Source organism: Mugil cephalus, chromosome 11, assembly GCF_022458985.1.
Source record: "Mugil cephalus isolate CIBA_MC_2020 chromosome 11, CIBA_Mcephalus_1.1, whole genome shotgun sequence".
In the NCBI taxonomy this organism is placed as follows: Eukaryota; Metazoa; Chordata; class Actinopteri; order Mugiliformes; family Mugilidae; genus Mugil; species Mugil cephalus.
The window spans coordinates 2215656-2236941 of NC_061780.1; the positions used below are offsets into that span (position 1 = coordinate 2215656).

The window sequence follows — 21286 nt, forward strand, 5'->3', positions numbered from 1 at the left end:
TTGCCTCTAATACGAGTTTCCTGTGGATGTTCAAGTTCCTCACCCTATCTTTAATGTTGAGACTAGCTGCTCTGTGGAAGAACCTAATTTTAGTCAGTTCTATTAGCGATGTTATTCTTTCACTACTAGTTGTTGACCATATGTGAGGGTTAGAATGTAGATAGAAGCTTTGCTATAGTTAAATGTGTTAGGTGTGTAAGAATAATTGATTGAACTGCCAACTATTGGACAAAGAAAAAATGGAAAGGCATTTACTGCACTAGTTATTGAGTTTTGAAGATGTCCAAATCAATTTCTATCCTCAGAGGTGGGAATAAATTCGGAGGCTGTTTGTTTCTGAAGCACATACATATGTTCCAATACTGACAAATATTGACAAAGAGCAAAGACTTACATGTCTTATCCCTTAGCATCTTGATGTTAAACAAAACGGGCTTCAACAGTGATAAAATTGACATTACAATGGGCACAAAAGTTCTTGAGGGATGTGGATACACAGTCTTGACAAAGTGCTGAACACAGCCGGAGCATGAGAAGTTTCACATGTTGCCATTGCAGCACTGGAAAGGCTGGCAGATGTGTTCATTCTGGAGTAAAGTACAGGGCAGAATCACAAAATTCAGTACGCATCACTGCACCTGCCACAACCAAACTTCTGAAAATAAGTGAATTAAACACATAAAAACAAAGCATGTTGTGAAGTGGCGCACTGCCACTTGACTGGCTCTGCAGGAAGCTGCTTTTGGCAGAACATGATGGAATAAATGGAGTAGCTCTGCTACAGGCATCGAAATGACTACTGAACACTCCATAGTTCATAAACACATGATGAATAGATTAAAATAAACCATTGTTGCTGTCCAGTGAATACTGTGTATGCATATAATCTGTGATTTTTAGGCTTTTAGGTTTTCAGAGGAACTGAAGGATTAATTGTTCCTTCGTGGGTCAACTTCAAACCTGTAATGGATTCCAGCTTTGAACAATTTTCACTGTCTTCACCACTGATGGGAAGACCAGAGACAGATTATGTACAATGTAGGGACTGGGAGCTGTCTTGTAACTTTGTTGTTTAAAGGTCATCGCATCTGAGGCAACTGGGTTTGTTTGTTTTCTTGGATGCGGATCCTGAATCCATTTCGCACATATCCTTTGTGGGCAGATAGGAAGAAGAAATTAAACAGAACAGACTTTTTGAATACAGATATTACAGTGTTTTTTTATTTTTTTAAACTTACACCTGACTGTGTTGATTGATGTTGTCCACACACACACACACACTCACACACACACACAGACACCGTTCCTGTTATTGGTAATTAGCTCAATTGTATTGAATAACAGCTTGATTGTGCTTATTTACCATAGGTGACATGCAAACATATACAAACTCTCCATAAATATGACATGCTGATGTAAATTTATTAGTTTTAGCTCTGCACAGACTGAAAAGAGCATATGATTGTACACCCTTCTAAAGCTACTCAGCTCTGAATCCACAAACAATTCTTTTTAACATTTTTCTGATACAATGGCAACATAGCATCACTCTCATGGTTTCATTCCGCTTCATTTACCTCAGCAGCTGGAGACAAAAGTTTTAACGACATACTGTACATTATTATGATACGAATGTAAAATGTGAGAAATGTTATATAAATGCAGGGAAGCTTAATCATATAACCTCAAACTATGCACCTTTCCCAGTAAGTTTGGTTTTCAGAATGGTGATTAAATACATTACAATCAAAGCTCTGTAAGTTGAGCCTGCACCAAAAAAATAAAAAAATAAAATAATTTTTACGAGTGTCCCTGACAGCTACAATAGTGTTTCTGTCTGGTTCACTTAACAATGCACCGCAGACCCATTTTCGGTTGAGAGGAATACATTTGATCTACAATTCACAGAAAGAGGGGAAGGGAAAATAAAATGGATGCAAATGAGAGTGAAGAATAGATTGGAGGATCAAGAAGGCAGGATTTATGGAGGGACTGCCAGAATAGCCAACAGCTCTATACTCATATCTGTTTCCAATTTTAGAATTAAAATATCTCTGTTTTTCAAAGTGTTCTTCATTGTCTTGTCTTTAAATTCAATGCGTGATGTGCCAGCGCAACAAAACCAGCTTTTGTTGGGACATGATTCCTGTCAACAGTCAGAGTTTTCCCATAAGTCCTAGGAGCAGACTGCTACAGTGCTCTTAACGCTTGAGATTATTGTTAACAGGCTGATAGTGACACAGTGACTGTTAGGGCTGCCACCCTGTGTTTAGTGTGGGTGCTGTTATATAGTGCAAGGTCATTTAGTGAATTTTTATAGAACCCTCATAGTTGAGAGTGAGCCACAGATGAGGACAGACAGCAGTGATTTCTTGAGTGTTTCCTAATGCTTTCCTTCTGGACTTCATCCTCACAGCTGCCTCTGCTGGACCAATGCCCTCACCCTCCCAGTCTACCTCCCTCTGACTGTCTGGTCCATTTTTTTTGTCATATGAATATATCGACTTGACTGCTCATCAAAAACACTCCAACCAAAGTTCAGCCTCTGCATGCAAGCCATTATAAGATGATAAATGTATGATTCCTACCTCTAGAAATGTGATAAACAGATGACAGATAGGTTTCAGTTAAACTGGATGGTTTGATGAATATGGAACGCATGTGAGTCATATTTTATTTAACGGCCTTTGAAATCAACAGATCTTAAACTGACTGAGCACTTATGGGAGATTTTGAGGCAAGCACCATTAAAAAAAATGGTGTAGGAGTATTTTCCTTTAATTTGTCACAAAACTATTCATCACAATTAATATTTAAAACCAAGTACAACGTAGAATTGTAACTCAGTGTGAATAAGACGTAAGCATAGTAGAACAAATGGGAAAGACTTGAAACTGACCTACTCGAAAAAGAAACAGAATAAAACCAAGAACAAAAGCATGTGAGAATAGGAAAAAAGTCCAGTCTGATTGGCAAGGAGCAAAGGAGAGCGTGAAGAAAGTAGTAGAAAGGAAAAGGAAATAAAAGTGACAGGGATAGAAGAGAAGAAAGACAAGTCAGCAGAGAAAGAACAGAAGAAGATGTGGAGACTCAAAGACTGACAGTAAGACAGGAAAAAGATGGTAAGAAAGTGGCTGACGTCTAAGTGACGCTCAGCCTGAAAACCAAAGCAGAACATAGATCAGACCTTTTTTATAATTAAGTTGTAATTATAAGGCAGATACTGAGATATAAGGTGTGTGTGTTTGCTTTGATGTGGCACCAATACACACTCTGTCATTTTGACCCCTGTACTGTACCACCCTGCTGACCGCTGTTACTATATTATAACTGTCTATTCCACTGTGTGAGAGAGGTGTGTTTGTTTTGCGTGTGGCCGTCACCTCAGATCTCTCTAGGTGGTAAGCGCACCATTGGTGGGATTCAGTGAACATTTGTGTGTGCATAAGTACTATTTATATTTAATGTTTCTTTCCATGAGTGACAAGAGAAAGTGTATATGTAACTTTAGTCGAGTATATACACCTGTAAACGGTGACCTTGTCTCAGAATAAAAGATCTAGATGACAAAATGTCTATATGAAAACCAGATGTGGAATGAGAAGAGATGATTTTTCTTTACAGGAGAGTACAAGTTGCTTAAAGGGCAGTACCACTCACCACAGGAATTAGTTATTTTTGTGCTCCATGGTTGTTGGATTTGCAAATATGTACCATTTTCCAAAACTAAAACTCAGAGACAAAACTGTTGAATTTGTGCTGCCAAGACACTGACGCTGTGTTTCTAGCCACAAGACACTGACCTGAACCATCCCAGCAAAGTCTGAACCTACAATACTTTTCTAATCAGGGCTAGAATCATTCTCTTGTCTCTGTAATACGAACCAGACCTTTGTCCTCAGGGCAGAATGCAAGCTTTTTGAACCGTTGCACTCACTGTTGAATAAAATGTGTAGAATGTAATAGCGTTTCACCTCTGATCTTCTTTCTAACCCTCCTTTTATCCTTGTCCTGTTTAGTGACAGATGGCACCACAAACCTGTTGCTAGGCAACCACACCAACATGCTGCTGGTTTACCAGGACGTGACTCTGAAGTGGGCAGCCCAGCTCTCCTTTGTGCCTGTGGCTGTTCGTGTCGCCAACTTCCCGTGAGTTCAACCTCTAGCACAACAAGACCTCAGATGGTCCTGGTTCTTTTGCTGCAAAATAGAGGCGTTTCAGAAAGGTTTATAATTCATTAAGCTTCTTACTTCTATGGACAAAATAGAAATGTGACAGTAGTTTTGTGAAAATGTTCTCCATTGTACTTCGTGCACATAATGTATAGATTAGAACAGACGCCAAGGTTTACATGCACACCTTGGGGAAGGTTGTTGTATTTATCAGCTTGTGAAATCCAGTATGTGACATCTGACGGGAAATTACCCGGCAATGTCTTCCAGCTGGCCAATCACAGCCTAGCAGGGAGGGGCCAGCCATAGCCAATCCTTTGTCGTATTCCAAACAACTCCAATCAGACTGCAATTTGATACAATTACAACGTAAAACACAAACACGGCTGAAAAATTATGTGGTTTCTGACTGTGTGTGTGCGCACATGTGTGTTTTAGATGCAGGAGATAGTGTGTGTCTGGGTAGCTGTTTGGTTTAGTTTGAGGCTGTGTTTTTTTTTAAGCATTTGATAGTCATCGGATCATTCGGTGGCAGTGTGGGAGAGGAAAACACACACACATACACACTGAGACATACAAAACAAACACACACGGTCACCCTAGCAGCTCACCGTAGCTTTCTGTAATTTACAGCAGTTCTCCAGGAGTTCGTGCTTTTTTGTTTGGAGGCAGTATTGAGTTTTATAACCGCCAACCACAGATTAAATGATCAGGATCTGGCCTTTTAAACTGTCCTCACCAACTAGTGTTCACAAGTCTAAATATGGACACGGCCTGAAACAGACCTGTGGAAAATAAGAAGAGCTTGATATGGTAAATGACTTTGTATTTACAGTGCTTTTTTAACTAGAGGGACTCAAAACACTTTACTCTCCTAATGTCACATTTACCTATTTATTCACACAAGCACACACACATTCACAATTAACTGCCAAGCTCTGGGAGCCACTGAGGGTTCAATGTCTTGCTCAAATTATTACCTGTCAGGAACATGGAATGGTTATAATGATGGATGGACCCTCCTTGACATCAACTATGGGTTACTTGAAGAGCAGTGTTGAGGCTCACGCTGGTGCCATCTTAGCAGTGCCTGACTCCATCTATCTCCCAACTAATTAAAAAGTGGACAAACAGGCGGCGCACAAATAGAGCTGAGGTGGGCGAATGATCAGGCAGGCGGCTAATAACCTGTGAAGGCACCCACCTGTTATTCAAGTGGCCACAGCCTTAATCATGAATAGTTTCAAATCCTTGATGTAATTTAAATAGGTGAGTTATATTAAAAATAATCCCCCCCCTTACAGTCATTCCAGAAAAAACAAAATGGTCTTTTACCACCGAGCTGTAAACATGTTCATTTCTCCTGTACATTTGTAAAAAAACAAAGCAAAAAAAAAAAAAAAACTAGGTTAATGTTGACTGGGCCATCCTCAAATGGCCATTTTCAGAAACTGCATGTTGTTTTCACGCAGTTTCTTAAATGGTGATGATATGCCTTCTTATCCTATTGTGTTACACATGTGATGTAGGACCAAAGGCAAATGCCATACAGGCAAATGCCATACAGAAATATTCAGTTATTCTTTAAAACCTTCTTGATCTCATTATCTTCGGTGAGTTCAGTTTGATCAATGGAGGGTGGCACTAATTGTTTATTTATAGCGCTAGCTTCTCTAACTCATTTTCACTGTATTTTTGTGAATGTCGAGAGCTATTGTTTCAGTGAACATGTGCGTATTTGTAACTGTTGTGTATATCTAAGTAGGTGACTTTATCTCCGTGTGTTTTGGGGTTGTGTATGCGTGACAGTGTGTGTTTCCGCTGCAGTTAAAGTGAAGGGTTTATACCTCCTCTGACGCCCTCCTGTGCAGGTGTGGAGCCGACTGCTGCTCTCCATCTGAACCCCCCTCATGTGTGGGTTGCGTGTGTAGGTGTATGTGTTACCTCCTCAGTGGACTGGAACAGAAATCACACACACACACAACGCAACACATCTGCAACCAGTTAACAAACAGAGTTAAAATACCTTATTGCATCAATCGGCATTTCCTCTTGCTCTCCCTTCCAGTCATCTCGCTCCGTATTACAAACCAGGACAGAACTTCACAATATACGACTGATGCAAAAAGAAATTCTAGACATGTTGTGCATATCACTGAGGTAACTCTCCTCTCCTTCCCCCACTCCTCGCTTTAGGGATCTGAAGGGAGTTGTGGTCAGTCTGAGTTCAGATGGTCATCTCATGTGTTCATACATGGGCACTGACCCATCCTTCTTCTCCACTCCCAAAGTGGATGCCAGGGAGGCTGATTATGAGCAGGTGGAGGCTGAGATGAAGAAACTCCAGAAGTTCATCCGAGAGGCCACCAGGACTCAGGGTAAGATACTTCAGCATCGATATCTGTTGCAGTCGTAGGATCCTAGAACAAGTTATTTATGTTTAATTGATATTTTTTTGACCAGTTGATTTGTACTTAGCAAATAGAACTCTGTAATAATTACAAATGTCCAAATGACCAGAGCATAAAGAGTGTTTTGACCTTGAATCAAAACGCTGAAAGTTTACACTTTCAGCGTTTTGATTCAAGGTCAAAACACAGTCAAAACAGCGTTTCACCTTTCAGCAAGTATAATGGGCAAATGTGTGGTGTTTCTACCTCTAGTAACATCATTGTATTAACAATCAGTATGATAACTGTTATGTTTTCATTCTTTCTCCAGACTTTTTGCCTCAAGTTGCAATCTATTTTTAAGATGTTTTTACAAGTGAATGGACAGAGGAACATCATTAGTTTAATGTTTTGTCTGTTTTTTATTTCAGACATACTGCCCAAAGCTGACACTGAGGAGGACCTTTGCATTACAATTACTGTGTCCTCTAGCATGGACAACCCTTCGGTAAATACGCATCGCACCTAGGCACGCACACACGCACATACACATGCATAAAAGACTCACAGCTCTCCTCAATTCTGTCTACAGCAAGCTGTTATCCAAGACATTGGTGGTCTGCCTGTCCCTTCAGTGACCGTACAGGTGAGTCATCAGCTCAATTCTTCTTTATTTATTTACGTTTTTTTTTGCCCCTTGTTTGAATCCCTCATTTTCACTCTTCATTCTCTCTTTCTTCATCACTGTTCCATCTCCAGGTGAAGGTGAAGGCCAGTTGTGTTGTGCAGTCCTCCAAGCTGACCATTGGCGTCCAGCCTCCTCTGGCCGTCACTCAGGACCAGTTTGTTCTGGAGCCCATGGGTCAGTTAATTACAGCTGCGCTTTGTATGCACAGAATGTGTGTGTGTGATATTATTGTCTGTGAGTGATTGTCGGTGAGTGAGAGTTCACTGTTGTTCATTCGGACTATTACAGTCTGACACAAACACACAACAGATGTGTGATTAATGTGTATCTGGGGTATTAGCTCAGGTTTTGATGAATCTGTCTCAGGGCTTTCTGGCTTTCGATGATTTCCCAGCATAAAGGCATGACGAATACTCTTTCATCACATCATATGGTGTCTAAATCTAGCAACATAATACAATGTACGAAAAATAATGACCTTTGACTTTTTGCACGTTTGAAAAAAATGTTTTCTTTTGTGTAAATAATTTGGATGAAGCAACCAATATAAATCATGAACATAGTGATGGAAATTTAGTGGAGGAGGTCAAAGCAAACTGGGAACTGGAGGACGAAAATGTGTCAGAAAGAAACACCTTTAGAAGCGAATATTATGAAGGAAATCTCCACATTGTCTCATAAGCCTGGCTTACTCTACCCATACTTTCACATTTTCACCAGCTGCTTTCCTCCTCTTACTTTTACTTCCAGCTCCTTTGCAGTCTAGATAGTCACATACATTGGCAGCAAGTGACTGAGTGAGTAAGAGGTGTGTGTTTATTTGTTCAGCTCTTATCAGCACATGCTCTGTGTGATCGCTTGTCTAGCCACTGGCCACAGACCCCAGGCAGCAGCAACTTTCAAATGAATCACCCAGATGCCTCATACACACGACCTTCTAACACCGAGCACTCATCACACTCACCCATCCTGTAACTGTGCTAGCTGTCTACTTTCAGCTCCATGTCTTCTATTTTGTTTATTTTTTTAACCTTTTTTGTGCACATACACGTAACACTTAAATTTACAATGTGTATAATGTAAACCAGTCGGTTTTTTATCCGAGGCTTCTCATCAAACCATGAGAACATACATTTTTAAAATGCGTGGCCCCCACCAGAGTTAAACCTCTAACTCTGGTGTCGTTGCCGTGCTCCGGTTGTTGGTCTACACCTGAGTGGGACTCCATGCCAGTGTTGGATCACACCTGCAGATTGTTTTCTGTGGTCTGAGCCACAGTGGAAGGCTCTCTTTAGTTTATGTTTTGTATTTGGTTCATTTTCCTTTGAGGTGCCAAATTCTAAGCACATCAAAACATTTAAGAGGAACTGACTCATGAGTTTCTCAGATATTAGACAGAATTTCTGTTATCCTGCCAGGTTAGAGATTTCTGTAGCACACAAAAAACTTCTTGTTCTCGTGTCTTTCTACTTTGTGGTTTTCAGTTGAGAATGCATTTCTAAGTACCTGCATATGTGCGTCAGTGTCAGATTCTTGTTGTTGTAGTTCTGTTGTACGTGACTTTCCAAGTGGCCAGATGTTAACATTTGTCTTTATGTTGTCCAGATTCCAGTGCATTTTGTCACCTTTTTGGTGTAGTGCTCCTCTGGACTGTCCCGAGTTACAACAGCTTTGTTCTTCCTAAGCAAAACAGTCTGGATGGAGGGTGTTCTTAAACTTTGTGACTTTCCTGATGTGTGAAAGAGGCTGTCAAAGTCAAAATTGGACTCGGTTCCACCCAAAACAAATGGTACCCAGGTTTCGCATGTAGCAAGCTGCAGCTGGACAGAGAATAAAACGTGACATAATAATAGATCCATCAGTTAAGAGCAGAAATCATTTCCTAGTGTTAATGGGAACTCATTACCTATGAAGGCTTTCGTTGTTAAATGAAAGGAAGACAAGTGCGTTATTCCTGCACTACAGAAACGTCATAATAATGAGAAGCATCTTCCTCGTTTAAAAATTTCCACGTGTCATGGATGTGACGTAAATGGCATACAGCCTTGGCATGGATGTATTCTGTACCATCAATCTATTTGTCAGAAGGATCCTTGTGTGTTAAAACAAACCTACAATAATCCTCCTCCAAAATGAATCATGGACCAAAATTAACAACACCCTAAAGGAAAAAAAAAAAGGCAGCCAACAGTGAATAAGCCTCTCCAGGCATGGTCTGGGTGGAATCTACCATGGCAGTTTTACTGTATCTCAACACGGAGATTTAATGTTGCTGCACCTAGTCGTCTCTTGGTTGTTTAGAATTTTACAATTTAGATTTTTTTCTTCTTTTTTTTTCACTCAAATTCTCTTTAGATTTGCAGAATTGTCATTAGGAAGGTGTACAACTCAGTAGAGATCATTCAGTATTTAAGGTCAATGTGTCAAACTGGGTGCTGCAGGTTATACAAACAGTACAGAAAGTGTTGGCAGCCTTTTTTTCAAAGCCATGCACTCAGACACATAAGTTGGATTACCACCAGAAAACTGTCATTTCTAACTCCGTAACTGCTCCAGACATTCACTGAGACCGTCATCCATCACTGAGGAGAAGTCACTGAGTTTTTTTTTTGAGAAGGACCAGAATGGATTGGGAATTTATGAGTTCAAGATGTGAGCGGTGTTCTCAGGCGGCTGGAACACCATCCATTTATTCTGAGCCCTGAATCAAACTGACCACTGCATTCCCATGATTCATAATGCGTCTGTGCAGAAATGCGTTTTACCACAGTGCATTCTTATCTGCACGTATACTGTACGTGACCTCTATAACTGTTAATGCAAGCATGATGCGCTTTTTGCACAATACGGTACTTTTCATGTAACCTCTTCTGTCGAATTCAATTTCTAACAATCGCTTTTTATACGTCTAGCATTTCACGATTTACCATATTTAATACTATACATTTAGTTTTTATTCTTTCTTGACTTTAATAAATGTTATACTGCCCTTTCTGGTTTTAATCTTGACTTTTTCACCATATTTTGTGTCATGCATTACCAGTTATATCATCATACCATATCCTGCATACCCTACATCCTTCCTATAGAGTAAATTACTTCATACTCCAGTATGTTCCCTTACTTTGAGTCCAGCCTTCAGCACACGATCAACAGTTTATAACATCTTATGCTTTTTGGGACATTTAAGAGGTGTACACGCAAAGTGATTAGCAGCAGTGTGGCAACAGGGGGACCATGAAATGCAAATGCGATGATAGGAGAAATTTTTTTTCGCAACACAAAGTACAAATTTCAGTTTTGAGACATTTGAGGTGGAAACCAATGGCATCGTCTGATACTCTTGATTGACATATGATGAAATTAAAGAGTTCCCGTAATGTTTACCACAATGAAACGCCCTCACAACTACTGCCAAATTCACCATGCTGATAGCAGGCTTGTTGCCTTCAGTGAACACAGATGGAGTGGCAGTGCCATAGGCAGTATTTACTTTTTACAGGGTATTGATGTCAAGAAGATCTATCTCCGTCCATATGCTAACATAAAATTTTACTTGTAAATATTTGGGGTGGGAAATATTCAAGAGGTTTAGCGGAACGTCCACTAGTGACCACCTCTCAGCAACACGTTTCCTTAGTATTTGGTAGCATTGTCTAACTGTGAGTTAGGTCAGTGGTTTTGGGTATGATTCCACATAGTTTTCTCAGATTTGGACCCATTCCTCCTGACGGAACTGGAGTAGATGAGACAGGTTTGTAGGCCGCCTTCCTCGCACAAATCTTTTCAGCCCTGCCCACAATTTTTTTACGGATTGAGATCAGAACTTTGTAATGGTCACTCTAAAAACATTGTTTTCCTTATGCCACTTTGTAACTAATTTGGTGTCATGCTTAGGGTCGTTATTCATTTGAAGACACATTTGCGCCCATGCTTTAACTTCTTATCAGATGGTTCGAGATGTTGCTTTAATATTTCTACAAAATGGTCTTTCATAATGATGCCGTCTACTCCATGAAGTTCACCAGTCCCTACTGCAGCAAAATACCGCCCACGGCAGGATGCTGCCACCACATACTTCACAGTTGGGATGGTGTTCTCAGGCTTGCAAGCTTCCCCCTTTTTCCTCGAAATGTAACGGTGGTCATGATGGCCAAACAGTTCAATTTTAGTTTCATCAGACCACAGGATTTGTCTCTACAATGTAAGGTTTTTGTCCCTGTGTGCAGTTCCAAACTGTAATCTGCCTTTTTTATGTTGCTTTTGGAGTGACTTCTTCTTTGGAGAATGGCCTTTCAGCCCATACCCACATGACACGTTTCACTGTAGTTAATGACATTGTCTTACCAGCTTCAGCCAGCAAATTTTCAAGGTCTGTTGCTTTTCTTTTGAGGTTTATATGCACATTTCACACTAAAGCACATTCACCTCTGGGATATAGAACCCATCTCCTTCCTGAGTGAGATGATGAGTGGACATTCCTGTAGAGTTTGTAGTATTCTGCCCGAGGATGAACCAACCAAAAACCTCCAAAGCCATGACATAATTATCTGGACTTTCCCAAATTGTTTAAAGGCTTATTAATTTTGGTGTAAGTAAACTTCTGACTTTGAAGAAGTAATAAAAATATTCTCAAAAGATCTGCCAATATTCTGGCATTTAGCAAATAGAAAGAATTATCTATTTATATTAGATTAGATAGAGGTTAGAATATCGTTGCAGTAGCAGATGGTACAAGTTTGTAGAAGTCATGGATGACTTGTTTCTCATTTATAACTTCCCATTTGTTGAATAAACAGAAACTGTAAGATGGAGGAAAACTGTTTGAGAAATACTTTCCGTGACCAGTGATAACTTCCGTGTATGAACAGACAAAGTGTGCCAACAAAAACTCAAGCTAAATTAAAAATAAATTCTTTGAATATATTCAAAAATGAATAAATAATAATAAAAAATAAAGAAATCTTCTTGATTTGCCTAGTAGGTTCAGTTCTTTCGAGTTTTTCATCTTGGCTGCTGCTCCCAACGTTACACTGTTTACATGGAAGATCAGAGGCTGTGAGTCACTGCACTGTCACGTTTCAACCACTAAAGAGATGCTTTGTTTACACGAGTTTAGGTAGCGGGCGAACGGGTCAAATTCAGAAGCCTCCGTCAAGCACACGCACACACGTACACACACATTCAGGTCACTTAAATACTTACACATGCATATCCACGCATGCATAAACACATGCACGTGTCACCACAATGCACTGTTTAAATATAGGCACGCACACTCCGAAGTGAAGTAGCTGTGTGTTTATGTCACACTCTTTTGTCTTCCTGCGCACTAAAGTCTGGTGCTGGCTTTCAGTAGTCATTCAACAGCTCTCTACTGCGAAACATGAGAGCCACACACACACACACACACATGTGCGCGCACATACACACACACGCGCGCTTGTATCTCTTTTTCTGTCCTCTCTCAGCTAAGTGGCCCCTCACTGGTCTTTTTCAGCCTAGAGTTGCTCAGCTCTGCAGGACCATTGTTGCTGGCTGTTAGAAGTTAGATTTGTCCTGAGTGTTTCCCATCCGTTAAAGTCTTGGAATTAAAGAAAAAACTGATTAATTGAGGCTTTGTGAGTTTGATGAATGGGATGTAACTTACTGTAGAGGAACTGGCTCCCAGTCACACAGCCAGAGTTTACTCTGTGATTTTGTCCAGAAAATTGCACCCTGCTTTATGGATTGCAGGGGAAGTGGCTGCTGAGCTGCAGATGGAATGTTGCCTGGTGTAAACAGTACGACGTGTATAGAGATGTAAATCATATAGACTGTCCCCAGTAAAAGAGCAGTGCAGCAGAAGAAATTACTTCCACTACCAGGAAATGTTGAATTTCGCCAGTAGTACCAATAGCTACTAGCTTGGATTCAGACATCTGTTATTGATGCCCACATTTCAGATCATTTTTCAGCACTTTAAATAGTCCTGGTGTTTTTAATAGCTCCTCTCAGCTGGGAAAACAACTATGACAATCAACTTGTGTGGATAAGATTTACGCAGAGGCAAAAGTTATTTGATGTCAGCTTACAAAAATAACAGCTCAACATTGTGTGTCTGTTGACATGATTCACATTAACTGCTCCTAGCAACTATGCTGACAGTTTCTGTTGAGCAAAACACTAGTCAATGGCGCAGACATGCCCCATGCTTTTGATTGTTCAGGGCAACATATAGCAAAAATAACAATATACTGAAACATTTACTGTACAGAACAATATGCTGTAAAGGCATGCTGTTTAGCCTCATACCTTTCCTGTAGCTTTAATATTTTTAAAGTTTTGGACGTGTTTATACCGTCAAGGAGGATGCATTTTCACTTTCATTGTTCATGCATAATGACAAGCCTATTCCGTTCGATTCTATTCTGTTCGGATATGTTTTAGGATTTAAAGTGATGGCAGATTGTCAAAGAGCTGATGAACAAATTTTGCACAATACAGACATTACCGAACGGAAAGAAATGATGTCAGAAGTAGTGACAAAGCAACGGGTGTTAGGGGATAATGTGTTAGTTTAGAGAATCACGTGCAGCACTAATAACAATGACACTCCTGGTGTGACACCTCCCCACGTCTGTTTCTTTTTATAGTTGTGCTCTCTGTCTTACCTGATTATTTCTCCTCCCTTCATTGCACCGTCCTGATATCTCTTACCGCAGATTTGCAAAATGATAAACCCACAAAAAATAACACATGTACAAACGCATATACACAATTCATCTCCCTGGGAACAGTGTGTTTTTGTCCGACTCCAGCTGGGGTGTGTGTGCTTGCTTGCTGCTGTCACATGTGTCTTTGATTCTTTCTCTGTGTGGGTCCACACTTGTTTTTGAGAGCGTGTTCGGTCTAAGTGTGAATGTGAACAAGTTTATTTCCAAACTTTTTCACACATATTTGTCCCAAAGTTTTCTACCATGCATGAAGGACAACCAATCATAATGTTTGTGTGTGCACACGCTGCTCTGTGTTGTGGCCGCTGCTTGTGTGTGAAGAGGAGGGTAGGTAGCGCCTTCTGACTTTTATTGTTATTCCAGTTTTTATTCGTCTCAGATGGCGACTCCATCCCCTGTTCACCACACACTGCCTCCTTTGTTCTCTCTCTTCCATTCCTGCTCTCACTCTCTCGCTCCCTTTCTCAGTCTTTTCTTTCTCCCTCTCTTTCCATCTTTTCCTTTCTCTGCTTCCTCTGTTTAATTCTTCATTCTGTTCGGCAGTAGGTTTATTTCTTCCTGCTTTCAGTCCCATCTTCCTCCTTTTTTCTATTCCTCTTCCTTCCCCACATCCCATTTTTCCTCTTCTTAAATATTTTTTTCACTTCTTCCTTAACGCGACATTTGTTTTATTCTCATGTTTAAATACAATAATTCAAGTTAAATCATATGTATATGTCCTCCCATAAACAACGGTCTAATCATTTTGAACATAATTGTTTACATGGTGTGTATTTGGAGGAAACTGCTGCATTTTGCATGTATGTTGGTGTCTACTGAGGAATTTTAAACGTACAGGTTCATATTGTTGTATAGCTACATTTGCAGTACACACATTAGACTTAGACAGACTTTAATGATCCACACGGGAAATTGATAAGTCACAGTAGCTTAGTTGCACATAAAAGAAACACTTAAAAACCACAAGTAAAAAGAATGATAAAATAAGATTAAAATAAAAATAAAATACATCATCCAGTAAAATAAACTAGAAAATGGTGTAAGCAAATTATAAGAATTATCATTATGAACATATTTACAAAATAGTGGGCAAAACACTGTTCAAGGTGATCTGGTTGTTTGGACTGTGGCGTGGATCTTGTGTCATGTTGTTACCTTGTCTGCTTAGATAGGGATTTAAACTCTAACACTTAGGAGCTTGTCTCCATCCACCCACTTCACCAAACACCAGAGGAGCAGAGGAGCTACAGAACTTCTTTTATTCCCTACTCTATCTAGCTGTATAGCAGCTCATCTTTTTGTAACAATTAAAGCCACTATGAACAAGCCTTTTCCCTTGTGGATCATTAAAGTCTGTGTAAGTCTAAGTCTCTGTAAAACACCAAACACTGCTCACGGCGCACTCCCTGTTGTCCCAACAAGTGCACATAGTTCGTCCATCTTTCCTGCCAAAGACCTCATGTTCTCCATGAGCACAGATGGCACCATGACCTTAGCATCCTTCTCCACTCTTTCACTTTCGCTCCAGCAAAGACTTCCCAAAGTTCAATGGGGAAACTCGGGCCTCACTCAAGACATCACAAAGACATGGACAGCACTAACAGTTGCCATCTTGAATACACCAGCAGATGGTCATTCCCCTGAATGCCACAGCCAAACACGAAAAGTCCAGAAAAAAATCCTTAAAAAAAGACAAAGATGACCAAAAACCACGGCGATTGGTTTTTGGCACAAAAAAAAACAAAACAAAAAAAAAAAAACAGTATGCAAGTGAGATGCTCAAATGTACATGTAGAACTGGAACCATAAGAAGTTGGTCGTGATTCAACAGCAGTCATATTTGTGTTTACCATCACCTCCAAATGGATGCATGGATAAATGTGGAGTAGTCTGCGCTCAGTGTTGCGTGTTGCAAAACAGTCAGGCTCATCCTCATACATCATATGGGCCTCCAACTAGTGGAACTTGTGAATATTAGAAGGAAGACCATGTTGGTTATGTTTCAGGGCAGACCCTACACAGTGGTCCAACCCAATGCTGACCTGCAGAGGCCAAAGTTCGGCGTTTAACACCACACTGATGGTGTTTGCCACTGTGACTGTGCACGTAATTCAGTACTGACCAAGGAAGTGAAAGATGAAATTTCAGGTTTTGTTTTTTAATTCCAGTGTTATTTTTATTTTTTTAGATTATTGACAACGGAATGAAAAGGTGGATATCTTGCACATGCCCTTGTCTCATCTCCATGTGTGGTAGATCCCCATCTCCACCCCTCTTGACTTCTGACCTCTTCCTAAGAGTCAGCAGTTTAACCTGAGCTGTCAAGTACAATAACCTGAACCCTGATAGCCGCAGCTGCTAGGACTGTATTTTAACTCTAAGAGAAATTAGTAGAACTTGTTTCCTCTACTGGTGCCTTACAAACCACATCTGCAGCCTTGTTCATAGTTTAGGTACAGGTACACGCACAACTCACCAACAAATATGTCATGTCTAGTAAGGAAATGGAGGAGAGGCTGATAAAAGCCTGATAAAAGCTTGAAAAACTTAAGAAACAGATGAGGGAAGGTAGGAATACAGAAGGTACAGGAGCAAGGAAAAAGTAGAAAAAGAAAACAGCTGGTGAGTGTGAAAAATGTAATGGAGAAAAGTGGGAAAAAAGAGGAGAGGTAAAGGTAAAGAAGGCGAGGTAGTGAAGTGGGGGATTTCTTTGTAGAGTTTGTTTTGGTTGGCAGTGTTGCTAATGGTTTAATGTGCCTGGGAACACTGGGACCAGTCTGAACAGTCTCTCTGGGTCGGACCTCGAGGTCACACAGACGGACATGATACCTGAGAGCGTCAGGTATCACGCCCACTGCGCCGCCCTGACCTGTCCAGATGTGTCTGAATACAAGGGGACAAACTGAGGGGACAAAGAGAGAATAAAGAAGATGGAAAGAGAATGAAAATGAGAGAAGAGGAGGGATTACTTTGTGTCTTCTTTGGTCCTGTTTGTTGGTCTTAGTGGGCCTGGGAACACTTAAAGCACTTAAAGCAGTCTGACCAGTGTGACCTCCAGTGCACGCAGGTTAAAAGCCTTCTGCTGACAGACAGAGTGACAGGGAGGGATGGAGCAAGGAAAGCGAAAAGAATCTAGATGGAGGAAAGAGTAAGGGAAAGGCAGAGGAGAGGAAAAGCAGTTATTATTGTTATTGTTATTGTTATTGTTATTATTGGCCAATTTTGGGTGAATCAAAAAATTCAGTTAGTGCTGCTTAATTATTGCTGAAGCTCCCATTTACTTTCTATTCATATTTTTTATGTAAGTGGGAAGAAAGAGAGAAAGAACTGTTTTAATAGACTTTTAACAGAAACATAATGCAGCTGTTATCCACCCAGAATATCTGCATTCAGCCCACGATCAGGGCCAACGTGTATTTGACAGGCTTATTGTTCAACTTTGTCAATTTGTTCCACCTTGGATTTATGTCCTCGCTGTGCCTGAAGTAGTTCCACTCCATAACTTGCTATGAAAGCACAGAATTTCTAGATTTTGGTTTGGAGAAGCTGAAGGAAAGGAGAGAAGGAGCGAGGAAAGGCGAGTCGTGTAGAAGAATGAGGAATAAGGGAGAGCGAGGAGGTCATGCTGCATCTGAAGACGTGGAGAAAGTCACTCTCTGCTTTTTATCGTTGATCTTCTCCTCTGTCAGTCTTGAGGGGGCGTCGTCTTTCCTTTCATCTCGTTACATCCATCATGCCTCATCCTGCTCTGCCTGTCCTCATCTCGAGAGGCCTTGTCTCGCCATTGGCTGTGTGTATGTGTTGAAGAATGTCGGTGACTTTTTGAAATGCACAAACATGCATACATACATATTCGTAACCTTCCCACACCCTGACCCCTAACTTTTAATCCTTATACATACACCCGTGTTCACTTCCATTCGGACACATGCACACACATACTTGGGATTCAGTCACCTGTAACAGACCGAGCTCAAGAACATCACGCCCCATTACACCACCACACAGCCCTGTGTGTGTGTGTGTTTGTGTGTGACTGCATGGAGCCATTAGCTGTAATATATCCTTTCCTCTCTGTCTGTATTTGATCCCTGCTTTTTCTCTCCAGCTTGTTTGCTCTCTGTCTCTCTCCTTCTGCCTCTCTGTTGGTTTTGGGGTATTTGAAGGGAAGCTACAAGTCATCAGCCATCTCTCATGCCACGTATCATTTTAGTGTGTTTGTGTGTGAGCGTGCACACAAGTTACAGTTCTGGTTGGTGTTGTCAATCTTCTGTCTTCACCTTTCATGGTGATGTTTAGCATAAGCTCTCTGGGTGTGTGATTGTGTGTGTGCCCATTAAGGGGTCTGGTTAATACTGGGCTTACTGTATCCTGTTCTGTCTACACCTGAAACGCTGACTCTTAAGTTTATATGTGTGTGTGTTTCGTTGACTGCTTTGTTTCCTTATTCATCATTCAACGACTTTCTAAAGAGGGCTGGAATAAAAAAATAAAATAAAACCAGGACGTCTGTTCTTGGAGTAAGAAAATCTGACTCAAATTACTTTAACATTTATAATGACACAAATTACGGGGAACTCCAGTGATTTTATATGGCACTTTCATACTGAGGAGTGTGAGACTCGCAAGAGACGGACTTTAAAAAATAGCCATAATTGAAGCAGAAAGGTCAAGATATTGATTTTATTTATGAGTCAAGCTTCTAAAACAGGCTATACAGCCCAACTGTGTCTTTTTTTAGACCCTCCAAATGCCTCCTTCTTTTTAAACTGTTTTTAGCTTTTTTTAGACTTTATCCAACAATATTACATCTCAAGCTCAATCCGAGGAAACATGAAAGATGCTGTGAAGATCATTGTTTCAAATGTTTCAGAGATACAGTACAGATGATTTTATACAACTTTTTCTGAAGACAGGATAACATGCTGTGTGACAAATTAATTTATTGTGGTATATTGTTGGACTGCCCATTTAAAATGCTCTGCATTAACACCTTGCCTAACAAACTGGCATACAGACATGAGCAGATTTTCAAAAAGGCTACCAACATCCAGTAAAGTCTCTGTTGGTGGAACTACTTGAACTGTGACTAGACATGAATTCAAACAAGGTCTGATGTCGGTCTTCATGTTAATCCGTCTTTGTTGTCCGTTTTCTGTCTTCAGGCGTTGGTTCATCCACAGTTGTGGCGTTTTCAGCTTTTGTCAATGGCCGGTACCCCCCTGCTGATTTGAACGGAGACATCACTGTGTCCTACAGCTCACCAACAGGTAAGAAGACAAACATGGCAGTGTTTGACTGCCACCAAATCCTTAAATTTCTCAGAAAATTCTCTCGGAGTGATGTTTTTTTTTTTTTTTTTTTTTTTTTTGTTAAGAAAAAGTCAATTCAAACATTTCTTTCCCATAGTAAGTTGGTATTGGCACCAGTGCAGTGTATGCAGAAGTGAAGATCGCAAAAATGTTGCCTTTCTTAGTTTTTGAATCAACTTTAGCACTGTTTGACAACCTACAGAAAACATTAAACACAGCAAAGTTTTTCTGTGTGCAGAATGTGAGAAATCATGCTCATTTTGAAATTGTCTCTCTTGCGCTCTTATTATATGTTACACAACAATTTGTGGCTACCAAGTGTAACATATTCCTCATATAGAAACTGCAGTGATCACAAACTTCATTCTGCTTTTCAGCTCGAGAGCTCAAAATAACTGCTAGCAACTCTAAAATCAGCTAAAATTGAGCCCTTTGGTATGTGCAGTATATCTGAATTTACATGAATTTCCTAGCTATGAATTTTGTTAGCTGGGTAGTCACATGTAAGGTGATTGCCAGACTGACCATGTTTAACTCTGCTTAGACTGCTGGCTGACAGTTAAAATGTCGAACCAGCATCAGCATGAAAATAAGCGCTAGAAGTGTTATGAAGTTTGCTGCAGTCTAGTCTTCAACATCATATCTAGTGTTGTGTGACAGAGCTGAACGGCAGCTGCTAGCAGTGCTGACTTGACGTAAGGACATCTGGGCTCTTTCCAGACAAGCCCAGTTCATCCCCCTTGCTGCCTCCAGGCATCTGTTTCCAGGCCCTGCAGTATTTCTGGAAGATATTACTTTCCCCTGCAAACCAACAAAACCACTCTTTATTTCAAATGTCAGAGACCTCATTTAAAAAAAAATAAAAAAAATAACTGATTTATTTCAGTGTTTGTTAAGAAATCAGGTCATGAAAAAAGTCTGCGTTTTCATGCTATTGTTTCCCTTGGACTGCATTTGCTTTGGCAGGCCTCTGTTGGTGGAACAGTTTACCCGCCCCAGAAGCACATTTAATGTGAAATGTCTGGAAATATCGGGAAGTGTGTCTTTTTTGTTGAACTTTTTATTGTGATGCTAAAAATAGCAGCAAATAAGGAGTCTTGAGTATTTCAGTGGACCTTAGCCGCCAAGGACTGTAGCTCGAGGAGAGTTTGTATGGACTCACAGACTATATGACCTGCGTATTACAGGTTGGAGTAAAGAGATACATAACATGATAAAAAGTGAACATATGAATGATTCACAATGAGTTAGATGAGGAGAAAGGAGGACAGGGAAAAGGAGTGGCCTGCTATGACTGGATTGGGGGTGGGGGGAAAGAACGGGGAAACTGACAGTATTACTCCAACATGAGATCAAACCTCAGAATTCCACTTCATCCTATAGTTGTTGGACGGAATGACTGAAATTTTGCATTGAAGTTGGTGCTTATTGAGAGGCTTCATCTAAAGCCCCATCCACATATTAAGCGGTTTGCATCTATTTTAGCTGATGTTGGTTGCATATGCCAGGACTGGTTACCTAGGTAACCCTGTATATTTCACAACAAGCAGAACATGAAAATATTGCTAGTGTTTGAACAAATTTATTTCTTCTTGCTGTGACCACTTCCTGTATTAAAAGAAAATACCGTCAATGATGTCACCACTACATGTGGGTCCACCCAACACTCCAAGCCCGTACAGTGAATTTGGTTGTAGCACCCAAAGATGTAGACAGTGTTTTCTTGTTGTAAATTTTTTGCAGAGTTCTGCATTTTCCACATATAACAATCATTCGTAACGGTCAGTCCTATTGTTGGTTGCCTCAGTCACGGCGCCTCAAAGTTGAGATCAGTCCAACTTAGCATGTAGCCATTGCGTCATTAAAGTTTTTTTAATGTTCAACTCACTGAACTGCATTAAGATTACATGTTTGTTTTTTGTCACCAGAGTGCTAGTCATTGCCCTTAACAACAGTTTGTCACCACTGTAACACCTTTCAGTGTTTTAATGTAGGGTTGTCTTCTGT

At 40.4% G+C, this 21286-nt stretch overlaps 1 protein-coding gene across 2 annotated transcripts in view; it reads left to right on the forward strand.

The window, feature by feature from the left end:
* The window catches only part of bbs9 (Bardet-Biedl syndrome 9), a 159529-nt gene that overhangs the window by 20467 nt on the left and 117776 nt on the right, over window positions 1-21286 (forward strand). For both annotated transcript variants that reach the window (XM_047599630.1, XM_047599631.1), the window contains exons 9-14: window positions 4020-4149; window positions 6370-6551; window positions 6995-7071; window positions 7156-7209; window positions 7323-7425; window positions 19133-19237. In XM_047599630.1, the coding sequence (XP_047455586.1) occupies window positions 4020-4149; window positions 6370-6551; window positions 6995-7071; window positions 7156-7209; window positions 7323-7425; window positions 19133-19237 (651 nt within the window). The remainder of the gene's footprint in view (window positions 1-4019; window positions 4150-6369; window positions 6552-6994; window positions 7072-7155; window positions 7210-7322; window positions 7426-19132; window positions 19238-21286) is intronic.